Consider the following 20,131-nt stretch of genomic DNA (forward strand, 5'->3'; position numbering starts at 1 on the left):
ATCATATCTACATTTAAATTAATCAAACAATCTCTTACAATTAAATTAAATATCCATAGTGTATTAACATGTGATACTTTATTTCATATAAGTTTTGAACGATTGATTGGAATATGATTGTTTTATGTGAGCAACCCACGTAGAACATTGATATATGAAAAAAATAATTAATGTTTTACCATATTTAATTATGGATACTATTTACTATTGATTTTTAATTTTCTCATCTTGAACAGTTTTTTATACCGTGGATGTTAAAAATAAAAACTCCTTTTGGTTTAAAAAATTCCCAATTTAAATCAACCCATATTGTTGAAAATGTGATCTGATGATACTGTCAGACCTTTAAAAATCCACTGAAAACCTCAAGTAGTAGGATTCATGTACTAAGGAGAGAGTGAACGTTTCAGTTAGTGGGAAACAGGTGACTGCAGGAGAGTGGTCGTCCGGTTTTGAGTGACGAAAGTATTTAATGTCAAATTTCAAATGTCGTGCCACTTCTCTGCATGTCTTCCTTCTTCTCCAAACTGCTGAAACCATTTTCTCATCCTTCTCTCTAAAATCTCCACCTTTTCTCTAAGAAAATCTCACATTTTCTTCTTCCGATCACCTCTCAGGCACTGTTTGAAGATTCCCGGCATCAAGAGCTTTCGTTTAAACCGATCGGTTTGTGATTTTGAGCCGGTGAGTTTCTTTCTCTTTAGCACGTTCGTTTAGTCTCGCATGCAACCCTCTATTTCTGGTTGCCTGAGTGAATCGTATAATTTTGAGTGTTTCTGGTTTTCTGTTTGGTTCAGTACTCCTAAAACGTGACTGTCGAACGTTAAGTCTTTGGTAGTGGGGAGCTCTATTCTGCTTCGTTGAACGTTCAGTTATGTATAGAGGTAAGGGAAGCTTATATAATTTGATTAAATTCTTGTTTTGAACGTTGGTATGTTTGCATGATACGTTGTTTGATTATTTGATGAGTATGAAATATGCGTGTACTGCTTGTTTGGATGTGTAGATGGATGACTGATACACGTTGTGAACTGAGTTGAGATATGGCTTGATATTCAAACTGTAGTACTCTGAGTAAAGGTGATAGTATGGTCGAGCATCATTAGCGAGCGTTCGATTCTTCTTGGGAGTGCATGGTCTTAACTGATTCCTCATGTTTTAGGGATAGTGTCTAAGAGTCTTTCTGTAATACTATATGGGATTTGGTAAACTGTGATCGAGAGTTCGTATTCACCGTTCAGTTTTCCTTTGAGGTTTGTCTATATTAAATTCTTCAATGAAGATAGTGTTATAATATTAGATAAGTATAAATGAATGTTCGGCCTAAGTGTAGTCCTTCTTTAGGTTTCCTAAATAGTGTAGTTAATGTATTATATACTAACTTAAGGTCGTAGACGTTATCGTTCTTTTTCATTAAAAATAAGTGTGGAGCAATTGTGTGTGTGTGTGTATATATATATATATATATATATATATATATATATATATATATATATATATATATATATATATTCATTCGTTTTATGTAAGTTTATCAGTGTTCGGTCTTGGACCAAGTGTTCGATCTCAGCAACGCTCGTTCATGATAAGTACTTGGTCTTGGACCAGCGCTCGTTCGATAGTGTTCGTTTTCTACAGGGCTCGGTCTTAAACCAAGCATTGGGTCTCGTTTTCAGTAATCTATTTTTACCGTTTTAGAATAAGGGTCTTCAGCCAAAATCGATAACGTTCGTTACTCATAGTTTCTCATCAGTATTAGTATTGTGTGTCAAACAGTGTTGGTCTTTAAAAGGTGTTCGACCTAGAGTCTTAGTACTCGGCCTAGGCTTCGTGGCGTCCGTTTGAAACTCTTAGTGGTCTGTTTATTGAAGTGAATAAGTAACGCTCAGTCATGTTAGTTTTCTAAGAAGTGTTATTCTAGTTGGACTTATGCTATGATGAGAGAGGATGATCGTATTTTAGTTGAATGTATTAATGATGAAGTATAAGAGAATTTGAAATGTGATGTGAATGAAATAGTTTGATTATGAACGAGTATTCTATGGAGGAATATCTCAGAAAGCGGTTATTGATTGGTAAAGTATGAATGTGGGCAAAGCTTAGCAGACGTTTATCTTGATACTCCATGATTACTCATTCTCAAATAGAGAGAAGTAAGTCATGTGTGAGAATGGCAGGAGATCCTAGTCTATAAGGTTAACTTGGACAAAATGGATTAACCTCAGGTGGCAGCTGTTGAGGGCATCCGAGTTACTACATCATCCGGGTGCACGAACGTCGTAGCTACACAGGATTTATACAGTCCGGACAGTCAGAGTCAAGTGGTCGTCAATTGCATGTCTTGATATATGAGTGATGATTTGGGTGTTGTTGGTTTAATTATGAATGTTGTATGTTGTTATTGAATAAATTAAATTACATAAGCTTACCTTGTTTATCAATTTTTGTCTGTGTTATGCGTTCTGTCGTTGTCCTGTTGCAATGATCATCTATGTGGATGTGAGCAGAAGGAGAAGAGTTGCTGGAAAAAGTATTAGAAGATGTGGCGAAAGTAAAAGCCAAACCTTAGGAATATTCGGTCTGTTGTTAGCTTTATCGTTTGTAAGACCGTTCGATAATAGTTTATTTTGTAAACTGTTTGGTCTTGTAGCTAGCGTTCGGCTATACTGTAATATTATTAATACTATAATGTAGTATTATTAATATTATTAATACATTAATACTATAATGTAGTATTATTAATATTATTAATACATTAATACTATAATGTAGTATTATTAATATTATTAATACTATAATACTATAATGTAGTATTATTAATATTATTAATACAATGTAGTATTATTAATATTATTAATACAATGTAGTATTATTAATATTATTAATACAATGTAGTATTATTAATATTATTAATAATGTAGTATTATTAATATTATTAATACAATGTAGTATTATTAATATTATTAATACAATGTAGTATTATTAATATTATTAATACAATGTAGTATTATTAATATTATTAATACAATGTAGTATTATTAATATTATTAATACAATGTAGTATTATTAATATTATTAATACAATGTAGTATTATTAATATTATTAATACAATGTAGTATTATTAATATTATTAATACAATGTAGTATTATTAATATTATTAATACAATGTAGTATTATTAATATTATTAATACAATGTAGTATTATTAATATTATTAATACAATGTAGTATTATTAATATTATTAATACAATGTAGTATTATTAATATTATTAATACAATGTAGTATTATTAATATTATTAATACAATGTAGTATTATTAATATTATTAATAATGTAGTATTATTAATATTATTAATACAATGTAGTATTATTAATATTATTAATACAATGTAGTATTATTAATACTATTAATACAATGTAGTATTATTAATACTATTAATACAATGTAGTATTATTAATACTATTAATACAATGTAGTATTATTAATACAATGTAATATTATTAATACAATGTAATATTATTAATACAATGTAATATTATTAATACTATAATGTAGTATGATGATTCTCGTATATGATTTTATATCACTAAAAAAAGTGTTAGGAAATATATTATATAGCTAGGTTATCACTTATTTGAATAATTATTTTATTTGAAGAAAAATAAAACAAAATTGAGGTCGCTATTAATTCTCATTAAAAGAAAAATGAGAATATATATATATATATATATATATATTTAAGCATTGGAGTTCGAGTTCTCAAATTTAAAAGGCCGACAAATTAATGAGTGTAGCCCAAAACCCAATTATCCCATGCAATAAGCCTTGACTAGGTTGTTTCTTCCCGCACCCCAAAAGGTTTCTTCCTGCACCCTATCAAAGTTTTCAGAAAATATTTTCCGGAATAGGAATGGGTGAGCGTCTTTCGAAAATGTGGATGATTATCTTCTTTTTTATTCTCCTCTTTTTCATGAATAGTACTTTTTCTGTACAGTGACATTCTTATTTCTTTGCCCTTATAAATGAAATATAGTTAATTGTTATTATTTTTATCTCACTTCAAAAGCTAGGCACTTATTTAAAGAAATGAGATGCAGAAAATCTATTATTATTTTGAAGAAAAAACTTAAAAGAAAATACTAGATATTTAGTACAAAGTATTCCACCCTTGACCATAGACAAACAGTCCCACATATACAAACACACAACACATTATTTCTGCAGAATTTGACAACTTTTTGTAGTATAATTAAAAGTTCAAGGCCATCAAGCCATTTCAAAGCTCAGCATCCCTTATATTCTCTTTCACTTCTTCTGATTTTTTCTTGGCAGCTTTTGCTATGTCACTAGCCTTCTGTGCTGCTGCATCCTTCATTTCTCTCGCTTTCTCTGCACTGTATTGACCAGCCTCTGTTCATCATCAACAACATCAAATTAAACCACCTTTTCCATAACTGTTTTCTTAATTATGCTTAAAACTCTTCATGCTTTTGAGTTAATAACATGCTGCAAATGTTCTGCTATGTCAAAAAATAAAAGAAATCAAATTGAAAACCATTAACTTGTTTAAAAAACAAAGAAAACAGGAAATGAGGCCACTGATTATGTGTGTGAAAATGGTTTTCATATGCTGTATAGCGGTAGCAGAGCAGAAATGTTTTTGAAGTTAGTGTACCAACCAGAAGCAAATTCATGGAGCTTCTCTTTGGTTCTCTGAGCCGCATCACTGGCCTGTTCATTGGTCTTCCGAGCCGTTTCACTGGCATAATCAGAAGCATCTTTGCTTTTTCTGGTAGCATCACTGGAATAGTCTTTGCTCCTCTGAGCCGCATCATTGGCATATTCAGATGCCTCTTTGCTTCTCTGAGCAGCATCATCAACATAGTATTTGGTCTTCTGAGCCGTGTCACTGGCATAATCAGAAGCTTCTTTGCTCCTGTGAGCTGCATCACCAGTGTACTCTCTGGTCTTCTGTGCTGCATCATTTGCATAATCTTTGATATTCTGCCCTGCATTTTGAGCAGTACCACTGACATACTCCTTGGTCTTCTGTGCTCCATCGCTGACCTTTTGAGCACCGTAATCTTTGGTTTTCTTTGCAGCATTCTTTGCAGCATCACCAGCGTCACTGGCATATTCCTTGGTTTTTTCAGCAGCATAATCTTTGGTTTTCTTGGCAGCATCACCAGCGTCACTGGCATATTCCTTGGTTTTTTCAGCAGCATAATCTTTCGTCTTTTTGGCAGCATCACCAGCGTCACTGGCATATTCCTTGGTTTTTTCAGCAGCATAATCTTTCGTCTTTTTGGCAGCATCGCTGGTCTTCTGAGCAGCATAATCTTTAGTCTTCTGGGCAGCATCGGTGGCAGAATCCTTGGTCTTCTGAGCAGCATCACCAACATAGTCCTTGGTCTTCTTTGCAGTGTCAGCTGCACAGTCCTTTGATCTCTGTGCAGTATCCGTAGCACAGTCAGAGACTTTGTTGGTGGTGGATTCCTTGGGTTCTTGATCATGTTTGAAGCCAAGTCCCTCGGTGATTTTCTCTTTAGCCCATTCTGTCCATGACTCTGCAGCTTCTTTCCCCTCTTTACCAGTGTCCATGGCCTTGTTGGCTGTTTGCGTGGTCTTGGCTTTAGCCTCGTCAAAATCACGACCTTCCTCTTTGGTGGAAGGCATGTGACCAACACTGGTGCAGTTACAGTTGATGGCAAGCAACATCACCGCCATCAACAAAACAAAAACCACCCTGGAAGCCATGATAGTATAAGAAAGGTTAATATATGTAAGTTTGAGAAGAAGTAAACAAAAAAGTTTGCGAGATTCCAGAACGAATGAAACAGAAGTAGAAGTAGTGGTAGAGAGTGGTTGAGGATTGGGAGGTTTATATAAGGGAGTGGAGGGAGATGATGAACATGAAGGGTGTGATGCATGCAACGTGGCTTCTTTACAGACATGTCAAAATCTAACGTGTCAGTTACAGGAACAAATAATGTCTGAAACTGCATGCCATTACATCATTTGCCTCTTAAGGTATGGTTCATGGAATTGGCACGTGTCATGAGAAGGGGTTATAATTTTTCTGGTTGCTTCTTGTAATCTTTATTCTTGACACCGCCAAAGAACTCCATGAGAATGCAGAAAGGCCTCATCAGTCTTTTATTTACTTTCTTTCTTCTACTCCCATTAAACAAAAATTTTCTAGTTTTTATTTAGACATTGTTGAATTAATACACCTTTTTGTTTCTTGCTAGAAAATTAATCTAAAAAGTCTGAATTGTTTGGGAAGAGTCTCAAGCTGCATTTTAGCTATCATCTTGAAGACTTGAGAAATTTAGGATGAATCTTTCAACTTCTTTCTACAGGATTGGATACAGGGCAAAATTATTGTATATTTGAAGAGTAATTAAATATATACTCTTCAAAAGGTATTGTTTCACATTATATAAAATACATTTGTTTCAATAATTTATTTACAATATTATCAAGTGATGAACAAATGGAAGTTGCATGTAGCTTTTCTTGCAATGGGCTAGTGCGGATTAATCTGGAAACAGTACAAGAGTGGAAACGAGCTTCAGTAGTTCTTTTTTTTTTAATCAGCAGTATTTTTATTGGTAATAATACGTTAACACAAAATTTTCCAATGGTAACACAACACACACAGGTAATTTTCTTATTAAGTTTCTAGTATATTAGCACAATAGCAATAGATAATAAACTAATAAAAAAAATATGTGTATTATGTTAAAATGTTATAAACAAATTTATATTAAATCCTTTTTAGAATTCTAAATTTAGATTGAATTTGATATATTTAAAAATGTCAGGAAGATCTGGCAATTAGATTTACATTTTTATTTATTATTTTTAATATTATAATTTATTGAATAAATTATTTATTTTAAAAATATAAATAAATTATGTGCAAATTAAAGTGACATGGCATCATATAATTGAAATAATATAAAAGTGAGTTGTTTATTAGTTCCACTACTAAGCAGCAACCACATATTACAAGTACTTTAATAATTTAAAGAGTACGAGGATGAGATGGGTACAGGGACATACGGATATAGGGATATATATATACATACCCATCTCATTTCTACTGCTAGTTGAAAAAATTGTATACTCATGTATATCCGAAAATCTCAATCAATGCGTAGAATCCAATTAAAACCGGACCAATTCAGGTAATATATATGGGAATCGGTTTTTTTACCATTCCTATTTATGAACCATCATAATGAAACAATGTGTTTCGAATGTGAAAAAGTAAACATCAAGCCCATTGTCAAAATTTAAGGTTTCAATTTACAAATAAGTTTGAAATTTAATAGTAGATGAAAAATTTGTAGAGTGTAATCCATATACGTAGAATTTGAATGTTTATTTCAACAAAATACGTCATCTGAATCAGAAATTTTAAAAGCTTACAAGTCTGATTTGATTATTAAAAGTTAAAATATTTCTACTTAATATAGAGAATAAAATTTTAAAACTTTTTATATTCTATCTTATACACACACACACACACTCATGAATTTGATTTTAATAAGAGGAATGGCTTTTTGACAACTCAAATTTAGGATAAAATAGTTGTTAAAAAAGTGATTTTTTATATTTATACAAAAGAAGATAGATTAAAAGGTAAAATAATAAAAGTGAAGTGGTGTAAAACTTTTTTGAATGGTAAAATAACATGATGCTTTTAATAACGACATTGTTAATTTGTCTTTTAGAATGTTTTCAACTTGACTCAAATTATTAAGTCAATTGGGTTCGAGATATTATAAACTTTCCCAATTTATATTAATTAAAGTAATATTAAAATGTAGGGTGGTGTAATTTTTATATATTGACATACCTCAACCAAAACCTATCATGGATCAGTAGTTTTACCACACTTTAAATTAAAATTCACTGTAAAAGCAGTACTCACTGCCCTACCATATAATCGATAATAAGTTTGAATTAGGCTTATAATTAATGTAAAATCTTAAAGAAACAGTAACCACATAGTATCGCTAAGGGCCCTTGCAGCACTGAACTAAAAGAGTACTTTTTCATGTTGTGGTTGTCCTTGTGCACAACACTGCTTGCTCATACTAGCAATCAAAGGAAGCATGTGATGTTAACTATACCTGCTTATACTCAAACATTCATATATCTACGCAATATGAAATATGCTCATTGTTCAAACTTTTTTTTCAACACCAATGCTGAAGAAGATGGGACCATAGCAAAACAAAAACTATTTTGAATATCTTCTACTTTTCAACATCTGAAAGGTAATTTTGAAACTCCAAACGTCAAAACCAAATCCTCAGAGTGTAAGAACAAACACTGTAACATGTATCGTAGCCTGGCCTTAAACTCAGATTTATTTATATTTTAAATTACACGCATGTAAACAAAGACTCTAGTCTTTTATAAACAATTACTGAATATTAAAATTGATTTACATGTACCTTACCTGCTCTGTTATCCGTTCCTGTCAATATTTACATCAGCACACAAACTTAAGCACGGTAAATACAAGTTCACTAGAATCCATCAAAATCAATTCTGCTACTAAATTTTGTTCAATCAGTTACAACCACGAGGGCCTTGGGAATTGGATGAGTATATATATATATATATATATATAAATAAATAAATATTGGGCTGAACTTAAATCTACATCAGTTTAATTAATTTGCCCAGAGAAAATTTTAGGAATACACCTTAAAAAATCATTAAGAGCACCTATGATTATAAATTTGGCATTCAGTAAGCCTGCAAAAGACACTTCATATGAGCACTCTTGCAGACTTGTATTGTATGCAACATATATCTCTACAAGTACATGTCTTCTACCCGTCATGAAGATGGCTCTATGAGAAAAACACAAGCCTTCAGCCCAGAACTAGATTCTACTAAATAAATAAACAGAAAATAGTAACAAGGAAAGAAAGCCTACTATGGAACTCTTGGATTCTGTTCTATCTAAATAGTATACAAAATTATATTTACTTCTCAAGACCAATTAATTTGTTCCCTCGAAGATAACATTGGACAGGAGAAAACAATAGAAAAACTGACTAATATGACAAATTGACAATCTCTATATACTCAGCAAGGAATTTAGGAGATTCAAACCAAATCCCATGCAGCCACTACAATGTATCTTACTATCTCAATTTCTACTGTTGTTGGAAATAGCTCACAGATATCCAATATGATTAAAGATTCCCTGTGACACAAATGTTTCAGATTTCCTGTATCAGTTACTGGTAAAAATAATCATATAATTACAAATAAGCAGCATTAAGCATACATACATACATACATATATATATATATGTATATATATATATATATATATATCAGAAATGCTATTATGTAAAGATTAGAATGCATGTATGACATTACAAAAGAATAAGACCTCTAACTGTTCAGGTATAAAGGCTATCATAAAGTCATCCCAACAGATAGAATCTCTATCCCTGATTAGGAACATGTGTAAAAGTTATAAATTCAACAGCAATTGGCTAGTTAGAATAATTAGTGAAGCATCCAATTAAACGAACATTTCGCTAAACCACGTGATTTTCAAATGTGGTAAAAAAAATATTAAACAGCTTTGTGAAAATTTAAGTTTCAACCAAAGATTTCTGAACTCAAACTAAAATATTATTTGAATGAATTCTAAACCATGTTTTAAATCCCAAATATAGGCATGTAGTGACGGTACCAAACACGCGATAGCAAGATGCGTGATATCGGATAACTACTATATTGAATTTTTTATGTAGTCTTCTTATATAATATGATATCAATCGCGTATCACGGAAAATACTGGAAAGCCTATAATGCACAACATCATATGGCTGATTGCGTCACCAACATGCGGAACTTATATGGCTGTTGAAAAATAATATATATCAATTATACATGTGTAAAAAACTAAGTTATGTGCAAATAAGAAAAATGTATTAAAATTTGCTTAATATTAAGGCAAAAGTTCAATTGGCCAGAGTCTTGCTGGATATGACATGAGGATGCAGGAGTATGCTCCGACCATGACACGCATTCTGCTCACAAAGTGGACAGAATTGCTGTCACGAAGTCAAGGAATTCCCCAATGCAACAGCAATGTAGAACCGCCAAAACGGTCATTTAACGATGCTGATATGATATATAAGTTCTGAAAAAATTATCAAAACTACTAACAAAGAATTAACAGTAAACAAAATATACAAGTAAATACCAACAAAACTCATACAATTGTCCTATATATGAATCATCATGTTGGTTTTTGAGTTTTTCAACACTGACAAGTATTCTAGGAAAAGAGAAATGATTTCCTCCTCAAAATTGTTGAGTTGGATGTGTCCGGGTGCTTTGGAAAGTGTGTGGAAGTGGACTTGTGCTAAAAGAAGTCCAAACCCAACAGGTTATAACAAGTTACAAAGGTCTAAAACCTCCCATCAATCCAATCCAATAATTTTATGCAAAAATCTAGCTTGGTAACAAATATACATACATAGAAGTCATACACAGACACCCCAGTGGTTGCACAAAGAGAGAGAGAGAGGGCTGCTTACTACGTTGTGAATTGTGATACTATGAAACTTTGCACGTCTTCCTATTATGGCCAAGTCCCTTGCATTTACTACACTGAAGCTGACGTTTAATTATGTCTATTGATTCAACTTGCTTTATTTTTGGCCGACCTGGAGGGCGCTTAGTTGGTGGAGGGGTTACCATAACTAAAGCAGCGGATTCACCCTGTACAGGTGGTCTGTCAACATTTGGCACAGGGTGAATAGACTCTGCATATGTTAATTGATAATTCTCAACTGTGAAGTATCTTGAACAATAATCATATGGACTCCTACCAACACATTCAAAGACAGCAATGGCATGACAGCATGGTACACCAGTAAGTTGCCACCCCTTGCAGCTGCAATCCCAGTTATCAATATCAACAATATCAACAGATTCTCCACGGACCTCAAATGTGCTACCTTCTGAGAACAATACTTGAAGTGAACGAGCAACTAATGTTTCCTTTTGTAGCAAGTCCTCCTTGGATGGTGTCAGCTTTGTAATCCATTGATTAGATTCTACACGTCGTGCATAAATTGTTTCCATCATCTTACCTCGTAATGCATCAATCATTTGAGTAATTGGCAACTCATGTGCCTCTGACACCCAACTGTAGAACTGCTGTCCAAAATTTGATGAAAGGAGATTATACCTTGCTCCATTAAAGAATGCATTTGCCCAGTGGCCTGGCTCACTTTGGATCACCCAATCATAGGCCTCCGGAGAAATACCTTTAATGTTCTCAATACTACGTTCAAAAGTATCCAATTTGGGGGCATAAGCAGCAGCGTAAAAATCATTAATCATGAACCGTCTGGCCTCATGAGAAAATTGTCCCTTCAAGTCCTTGTTCAATTTCTCAGCAAGGTGACGTAAGCAATAGCTATGGTAGCATTTTTCAAATATATTAGACAATGAACTTTTTAGGCCATTTTGAAAATCTGCAACAAATGTGATCTGCTCAGATGTTGATATAGCTAATTTCAGTTCCTGCAGAAACCAGCACCAATTGTCCTCAGTCTCGGTGTCTACAACTGCAAAGGCTACAGGAAAAATGCCATCATTTCCATCCACAGCAGTGGCAGCCAATAATTCCCCTTGGTACTTTGAGTTTAAAGGAGTTCTGTCAAGGAAAATGAGAGGGCGACAACCTAGCTGAAAACCAGATATTGAGGCATGAAATGCTACAAAGAGACGATGAAAACTTGAGTCCTCCTTAGTTGTGAATGTTGCAAAACTCCCTGGATTGGTCTCTTTTATCTTCTCACAGAAAAATGGCAACTGCGTATAAGCCTCTTTATAGGAGCCTTGAAGCTGCTCTCTAGCAATTTCTTTTGCACGCCACGCTTGAGAATAATTTAACTGAATCCCATATTCCCGCTTTATGTCATCAGCAATATCCTTTGGCTTGTAATTGGGTGAATCTTTCAATTTCTCTTTTATAATACTTCCCACCCAACCCCTAGTTGCTCGATACCCAGCTTTAACGGCAGATCCTTCACAAGTATGATTGTAGTGCATTTTCTTAATGCAAATCAACTGTGTGGTAGACAACCTAGATGCATATATTCTCCAAGGACAGCCTTGACATTTACATTTGACGGTGACACGATGACTATCATTTTTCTTATATTTGTAAGCAAACCCGTGAGCAATAGAGTATTTATGCAATGCTTCACGAAATTCACTAAAACTATTGAATCTTTGGCCCACACCAGTGATGGTATTTTCCCACTGCTGTGCAGCTTTACGATGACTGTCATCATTACCCCCAGAACAAATAGAACGTGCAGAGACATCATTAGCTACATCAACCTCTACTTGATCAATGCATTGGACAGCATCAACAATCACATCAATAGGAGCAACGACAGGAACAACGGCTTCCGACACAGTTGTCCTGCTTGACCTGAAAAAACAAGTGTTCTAAAAGATTTTCAAGTGCACATGTGAATGCATATGATCCTAGCAAATCCTATGGCCATCCTTATTTGGTCGCAGCCACAGCATCCACTACTCTTCAACATCCTAACTTCTACATTTATGGGCCAAATCAAAGTATATAAATGATAAATGTCTATCAGTATGAGGGAAAGTCTACGTAAGAATGAGTGATAAACAAACAGACTTGTGAAAAACTACCTACTACCAGGCATGTTGGAATTGTTATTTCGAGCAGCTCCTTCCTCTGACATAATAAACACATCAACCGTGTTAACATCCCCAAGGAAACTGACCATGCGTTGCAAATCCTTGTCTTTAGACACTGTAATAAGTGTTTTCTTGTTGCCAGGAAGAAAGTACTTGATAATCATCGTATTTATATTGCAGTTGAACATTTCTGCTATCTCTGACTTAAAATCACTTAAATTCGTCTGCTGATCAATGTCTATTGCATACGCATCCCCTCCACTGTATGACAATAATCCATCCTTGTCTGTCACAAACTCACCTCCTGATTGACATATAGCAATAACTTTCCTCGTAGCCATGGCCTGCCAAGTAGCAAACATACAATTATTATTTTTATACAGGTGACAAAATGTAAAATGTCAATGTCATGACTCATAACTCATAACTCAAAGTCAAAATATCTGGGTAGATGATAATAAACAGTGAAAGAGGTCCTTGCCTTTAGTGTTCTGAACTCCTTACTGCAAGGGCCTAACAAGTAAATTTCACTGCGCAGAATCCACAGTCACGTTTGCTATCAAATTTCAGAAGCGAAACACACATTAAACAAGAACAACACAATCTACCATAGAAAGTTTAGATAAAATTCCAATCTCTATAACACAAATAGCAGGAGCTTCCCAAATGAAAAACCAATGATTTAGAGAGAGAAAGAGAAAAGTTTATTGGTAGAAAGAAAAAACAGTGAACTAAAATATTATTTTGATATCAAGAAAGCAGAAGAGTGCTGGAAAGGATGTAATTGAAATGAAAAGAGAAAGAAAGGAAGAAAACCCTATCGGAGAAGAAGAAGAAAATATGAACCTAAAATGCAGAATGGAGGGTGCAATTGCTGGTATTGATGTTTGCAGAGATGATGAGAGGGAAGCAATCGGAGAGAGAAAGGTCTGTTCTTTTGTGTTTACCCCCAAATTGTCTAAAGCCTCACTCTACGACGACGTATTGACAATGTCACTTCACATTCACCTTTCTGATTTGATTTCCACAAAACACCACTCTACTTATTTTTATTACAATCATTCTACCCTAACAAATCTTTTTTTTCCTTTTTAGGGTCAAATCCATTTCAAATAATTTCTGATTTTTTGTTTCAGTTTATGATTATTTTTTTAAAGTGACTTTTTTATATTATATAAAACACGGTTTGTAAGAAGTGATTGTTTTGGAGAAGAAAAATATGAGGAACATAATTAACTTAATGTAAAATAAAGTGTGAAAAAGGAACAAATTTATATGGTTTAGAAGACAAAATGTCTGAATTCTTTTACCTGTATATTTAATTTTATTATAATTTTAAATAATTAAATCTTGTATATGTAATAAGAAAATTCTTATGTTGAATTCCTCCTTGTTAGATTAGCGTCAATGAAGTTACTTGGTGATTCAATCATCGAAAACTCATAACAAATACAACAAAAATTCAATCTATTTTGAATAACTTCTCATAAAATTGAATGATATTAATCTATGATAGTTTATGTATAAATGAAAATTAGATTGTATTTTCCTAAATCCCTAAGGGTGTGTTTAGTTGGAGGTAATTGGGGGAGAGTGATTGGGGGAGAGTGATTGAGTGGATTTGAGGGGATTTGAGGGTGATTTTTTTGTGTGTTTATTTGAGTGGATTTGAAGGTAATTGAGAGTGAATTTTGGGTGAAAGTTTGTGAGAATTATTGTAGGATTTGATTGATGTGACGATTTTAAAAAATTGGTTTAATTGGTAGAAATTGAAGATTACCAAAATGTCCCTAGGTATTAAAGTAATATAAAATTATATTTGTTAATGTTATATTTAATTGTAAAAATGTTTATTAAAAGATAAAAATTTGGAATAATTATTAAAATTAATTTAAAAATATAATTAAAATATACTTGATTGAAATGATTTTTTTTTTTAAATATAGTACTTGTTTGTGATATAATTTAGTTTTAAGAAGTATAAATTTAATTGTTATGGAAGTAAAATTTATTCATTTTGTAGACCGCATAAAATTAACAGAAGTTATAATTATCCATTACATCAAATATAAACTCATTGCATACAGTGACGTCATAATTACAATACTTAATCATCTAAATGGTGAAGAATCAAGTTAACATTTTGATTCAGTTGAGCAAACTGTCGATTCATGTCGAGAGAAAGGTTTGCTAAGTTATCTTCAATACGCTGAACCCGCCCCTGCATTTGTTCCATACCCTGCATTCTGTGTTGTAAGTCTTGTACCCCCTCCCATATTTGAGTAATCATATTAGGATTTGACTGATCTGGAGGAGGTTGCACAGGGTTGGCATCATGTTGTGGTTGTTCTTCTTCTTCATCATCGCCGACATCGTGTTGCCAAACACCGTTGACTTTAACTATATTCAACCTCTTCAAAGAATTAATTGAAAAATGATGTCTGGTCCCAATATGAGTGCTAACATCGTCATCTACATGCACTCCACAATATTGCATGATTTGGGTGATCAATACACCATATGGTAGGGGTGCGTCACTGGCCTTGCATTTGAGCATATGCTGCATGATGTGATGAGGCCAATTGATAGGTATATTATTTTTAAGCAGCCATATCATAAAAATATCCTCGTACAATACCCTTGCAAAATTTGCAGGTCGGGGAGATAACATGTGCACAATAACATAATGCAGAAGTCTATCATTAATATTCAACGAACCAACTGTTCTAACACGTTGACCCTGCATTTCTGGTCTCACCATAGTAGCTAATGCCATCTCTCGATCATAAGGAAAGTCGTCTGGGATAGTGGAATAACTCAACTTTTGACCCTCGTACTTCATATTAACAATATTCAACCAATCGGCAGGTTTGAATTTGATTCTTCTCTTGTGGACCTCACTAATCAAATATCCATTCCCAGAAATGTTGAGATTAGAATAAAATACTTTTATTAAATCGGGATAGAACGGTGCCTGCAGTGTCAGAAATTCAACAACCCCTTGATGAATAAGATTATGTTGGAAAAATAACCCTGAACCAGCAAATGATTCGAAATTCATTATTTTAGGAGCGACAATATTCCTCGTGTAGAAATCACTTGCATAGTTTTCCATCTGCTGCCTATGAGTAAAGAAACGACGCTGATCTAATTGTTCCGCTAGAGATGGTCTGATATGTGCTGGATCTTCTGACTCAGTGAGGGTTTCTTTTCCCTTACGAATTTTTCTGGACCTTTTACTTGATGATGACGCCATTTTACAATTTCTTGAGTAAAACAATAAATGAAAACAAATTATTCAATATTATAAACAATAACAACCAAAGTCAAATAATTAGATCATAAGCATAAACATTACTAGCACAAGTAGTGATAATTAGATCATGAGTCATAATTACATTAGAAATAGAAGTCATAATATAATATTAATACAAGTAGTGATCTAACACATCCTATCAATTTCCCCCCGCAAACATTTTACATAATTTATTCCACCGCTTATGCGGTGGAAGTCCCATCAACCTCTTCACACATGTGGGATTTGCACATAAGAAGTCATAGCATTGCTCGAACAAAGTCTCATCAGATATCTGCATCCCACTCAGCATATCGTAAATGTCAGCTTCTGTATATGGGTAGTTCGAGGTCCGACGAAGAATTTCTGTTTGAGAACGTAATATTTCATTCCTATCTTTCATCGTCGAAACTTGTTCTACGGCTGCATTAGAAATGACCCCGAGATGCACATTTGAAGAGGTAAGGGCATCAGTGAAACCGTCCAGACTGCTCCTCAATGCACTAAAGTGAGCATCAACGACATCGACCAACGGTGCCTTCCTTTTGGAGCCTCTTGAGGATGAAGTTCCACCACATGGAACGAAAGGCACAGATTGAGTATTCCCTGGACTATATTCATCTACAGATGGAGGAGGTGATGCTGGAGTTGGGTCTCTGTATGTCGTCCAGTCAGGTTGTTCTGGAATGTACTCTATGTGGTGATTCAAATCAACACTAACACGAGGCGTAATCCGACGACGTGTTTGACGAGCGGTCCGAACACCACTCCCAGTAGCTCGATCAGAAGCCCACAACTCCACCATTAAATCATAATGTCTTATGCTGGTAACTCTCCACTTTGATGCAGCTGGCCTCGACTGAAACAACGTACATGAAAAATTTAGTGGTTGAAGTTATATATTTTAAGAATGTACCAAAAGTCAATGTTTAACAAATACCTGAATTAGGTCAGCCCAAACCTCGTCTTCAGCTTCAAACCTCATACTGACACTATTCCAAGCAAAGCCACTCAATCCACTAAAGAGGTCATGAGCCTCCCGCCATCTGTCTTTTAATACCTTTTGACGATTTTTTACATTAGCTTTAGTAACATAAACATAACCAGCGTTATGAAGGAATTGAACCATGTTATTGTATGCTTGGGTTGTCCAACTACCATCAATCCTATTCCCCAAACGATTCTCCTCAATCATAGAATGCAAAAGTTTTGCATCCATGTCCTCAGTCCATTTGCAAAACTCTCTCATACCACCACAGGTATCAGTCGCAACACCCTTACCCCTGTCCATATTAAACCTATTTGATAGAGAAAGCAGTAAGAAGTGAAGTTCAATTAAACATAAAACTAACAGCATGGCATATTCAAATCATAGAGTCATAACAATATATTAATTACAATAACTAAGAATTTTGATAATCTCGCCACATTTGATCCGCTATGGCATCCCTAATAGTACTACCAAGCCTATAATCATCTTCACAAACTTGAGAGGATGACACATTCTGCTCTTCCCTTTCATTTAACTCGTTATCAACCTCATTAAGCAATGGGTCATCCCTATCAACTCCACGGATAAAGTTGTGTAGGATACAACAAGCCAAAATAATATCCGTCATCGTCTCCAATTCATAATGTGGTTCAGTGCCACTTGCAATGATAGAGAACCGTTTCTTCAATACACCAAATGTTCTTTCAATAACATTTCTGAGTGATGAATGTCGATGGTTAAAGAGCTCTCGTGCATTTTGTGGTCCTCTGCGAGAAAATTCTTTAAGGTGATATCTGACGCCTCTATATGGTGTCATAACCGTACTTTTCAGCATAAATCCTGCGTCGCCGAGATAGTATTTTCCTACAGGTATGTTCACATCAGTACTGATTAATTACAATAAATTCCCAATCATTATATTCCAATGAAGAGACTTACCTTGGGGGATGGCCAACGGATCATCTCGATCAAGAGCATTTTTTAAGATTCTAGAATCAGATGCTGTGCCTTCCCACCCAGCTAGAACGTATGTGAATTTCATATCAAAGTCACATGCGGCAAACACATTTTGAGTTGGCCAATCTTTTCTACCACGAAATCTTGGAGCATCTTCTCGTGCCACCCTTACACGAACGTGAGTACCATCTATGGCCCCTAAGCAATCCTAAACATTGAATTAAGAAGTCATCATACAACTGCTTAACATTAACATCCTTTCATAAAATCACAGTCTAACTAACACATTGAAATCATTACCTTGAAGTAAGGATAAAATCGAGTGTTGTTCAACACATATGGATGAACCTCATCTCCTGATGGCTGAGTTAAAAATTCTGATTCTAGAGTTATAACAGCATCCAGCACATTGTGAAAGAATTTGCTTACCGTCGCCCCAGATCGATGAAAGAAAAATGCGACACTCCGATTCTTGACATTATGCCCAACTATATAAAGAAATTGAGCTACTTGTTCCTCCACTGTAGACCGAATGTCGTCTTTAACTAACCCAGTTGATCTTAATCTCTCACAAAGATTAATAAATGCCTCCGGACCCATCCGAATAATGTCACGACACTGAGTAGTATGCACCAGGTATGACATTAACTCCTGTCTGCGACGGTCTTTGTCGGGAAGGAAATTGCTAACACTACTTGGATCACTTGAGAACATATTCAATATATTCAAGGCATGACAAACAATGCATAACATTGTTAGTGCAGCCAGGGAGGTTGTTATTTGTAATTGTTGATGTAACATTGCGACTATATTAAAGTCTACACCAACCACATCGTCGTCTATATCTTCACGGTCCAAGTACGACAAATCTAATTCTTCTTCCATCTATTTTTACTTAATCAAATAATCATACTATAATTAAAATCATGCATTCATATATTCATCAAACATATGTTATTCATATTATCATATATTCATATATAAAGAAATTTAACTAATACATTCAAATATTACTAAAATTAAAGGACATATATTTAACCTAAACATTAAAAACGCATTCTTATATTAATTAAAAATAAACAAACAGTCACATTTACCTGTTCAAGATCTGTGTATGTAGATTTCCAAGTATGAATTAGCCAAAAGAGTCAAACCCCAACCACAAATATACTCAAAGATTCATTGATTCTTCAATTGCCAAAGTTGGATGGAAAGTTTATGTATTCCAACTATGTCACACGAAACCTGTGAATATGATAATATTAGATAATGGTTAAAAAGCAATGTCTACAAATTAATTGTAATTATTAATCAACCTTCTTCAACAAAGTAAAGTCAATTCGTGATCCAGAGAAATTAATACAGCTCAATCTTCAATGTTCAACTAAGAAACTAATTTATCTGGGCTTCCCCCAACAACATTCACAAATAAGCTTCTTCAACCACAGAAATTACTCCCGCTTGGTGGACAAAAACATGCACACACAACCTTCTTCACCGTAACCAACAACTCCGGTCCAACACCTGCAAAATAATAAAAGACCGCATGATGAAGTTCATAACAAATCACAACACACACCCTGTATTCTACAATATTGAACCACAATCATCTACTTACACCACGGAGCAGCTTGCAATTCAATGTTTAAGCTTGTAATTCACCACTCTAGCAACACCTGCATCAAAAACCATGACAAACAAATCGTTAGTCGTATCATATTTCACCCAATAACACCACATCTGCGTTCTTCTCAGCATCCTCATGTGTGCCCATCCTCCTCCTTGGTGCACTGCTTGACGTGTGAAACCAGCCGCCGTGCATCCTTCTCCAATCACGTCGGCATCGTCGCTGGTTGACGGACCATGAAATGCTGCCTCCATCCTCCATCATCACGGATAGCTTCGTCTACTGGTGAAACCTCCATGCGCAGCGAGCTTCTCGACGCCAAACATCACATGCTGCAAGCTTCTCCACGCCTGACTCTGCCAACGACGAACCAAACCGGAGGACCTCCATCACATGCGCGTTGCCAACTTCTCCACCCCAAACTCTGCCAACAACGAACCAAATCGGACGACTTCCACGGAACGACGATGACCTCTGTATCAGGATTCAAGCCGCAACGTTCAAACCGTATCCG

General features: G+C 34.5%; 3 protein-coding genes across 5 annotated transcripts; all 3 read right to left on the reverse strand.

The window, feature by feature from the left end:
• Positions 1–4,095: 4,095 nt before the first annotated feature.
• On the reverse strand, positions 4,096–5,869 carry LOC108324617 (late embryogenesis abundant protein D-29). Its single transcript, XM_017557562.2, has 2 exons — positions 4,683–5,869; positions 4,096–4,413 (listed from the first exon to the last, which is right to left on the reverse strand). The coding sequence occupies exons 1-2, from the start codon at positions 5,758–5,760 to the stop codon at positions 4,280–4,282; spliced, it is 1,212 nt and encodes a 403-aa protein (XP_017413051.1). The 5' UTR covers positions 5,761–5,869; the 3' UTR covers positions 4,096–4,279.
• Positions 5,870–8,736: 2,867 nt separating this feature from the next.
• On the reverse strand, positions 8,737–13,750 carry LOC108322935 (uncharacterized). 3 transcript variants are annotated; one of them, XR_008246521.1, is made up of 5 exons: positions 13,594–13,750; positions 13,229–13,303; positions 12,739–13,091; positions 10,532–12,505; positions 8,737–9,238 (listed from the first exon to the last, which is right to left on the reverse strand). XR_008246521.1 is itself a non-coding variant. In XM_017555254.2 (5 exons), the coding sequence occupies exons 3-4, from the start codon at positions 13,086–13,088 to the stop codon at positions 10,612–10,614; spliced, it is 2,244 nt and encodes a 747-aa protein (XP_017410743.1). In that variant the 5' UTR covers positions 13,089–13,091; positions 13,229–13,277; positions 13,594–13,750; the 3' UTR covers positions 8,737–9,238; positions 10,593–10,611. The 3 variants fall into 3 exon arrangements, 2 of the variants coding, with proteins under 2 accessions (XP_017410743.1, XP_017410734.1); XM_017555254.2 differs by having other exon boundaries at positions 10,593–12,505; positions 13,229–13,277; XM_017555245.2 differs by having other exon boundaries at positions 10,593–12,505.
• Positions 13,751–17,445: 3,695 nt separating this feature from the next.
• Positions 17,446–18,875, reverse strand: LOC108339340 (uncharacterized). The gene is made up of 3 exons (XM_017576479.2): positions 18,291–18,875; positions 17,973–18,198; positions 17,446–17,897 (listed from the first exon to the last, which is right to left on the reverse strand). The coding sequence occupies exons 1-3, from the start codon at positions 18,873–18,875 to the stop codon at positions 17,446–17,448; spliced, it is 1,263 nt and encodes a 420-aa protein (XP_017431968.2).
• Positions 18,876–20,131: the final 1,256 nt, after the last annotated feature.

The sequence above is a fragment of the Vigna angularis genome, chromosome 1 (genome assembly GCF_016808095.1).
Source record: "Vigna angularis cultivar LongXiaoDou No.4 chromosome 1, ASM1680809v1, whole genome shotgun sequence".
In the NCBI taxonomy this organism is placed as follows: domain Eukaryota; kingdom Viridiplantae; phylum Streptophyta; class Magnoliopsida; order Fabales; family Fabaceae; genus Vigna; species Vigna angularis.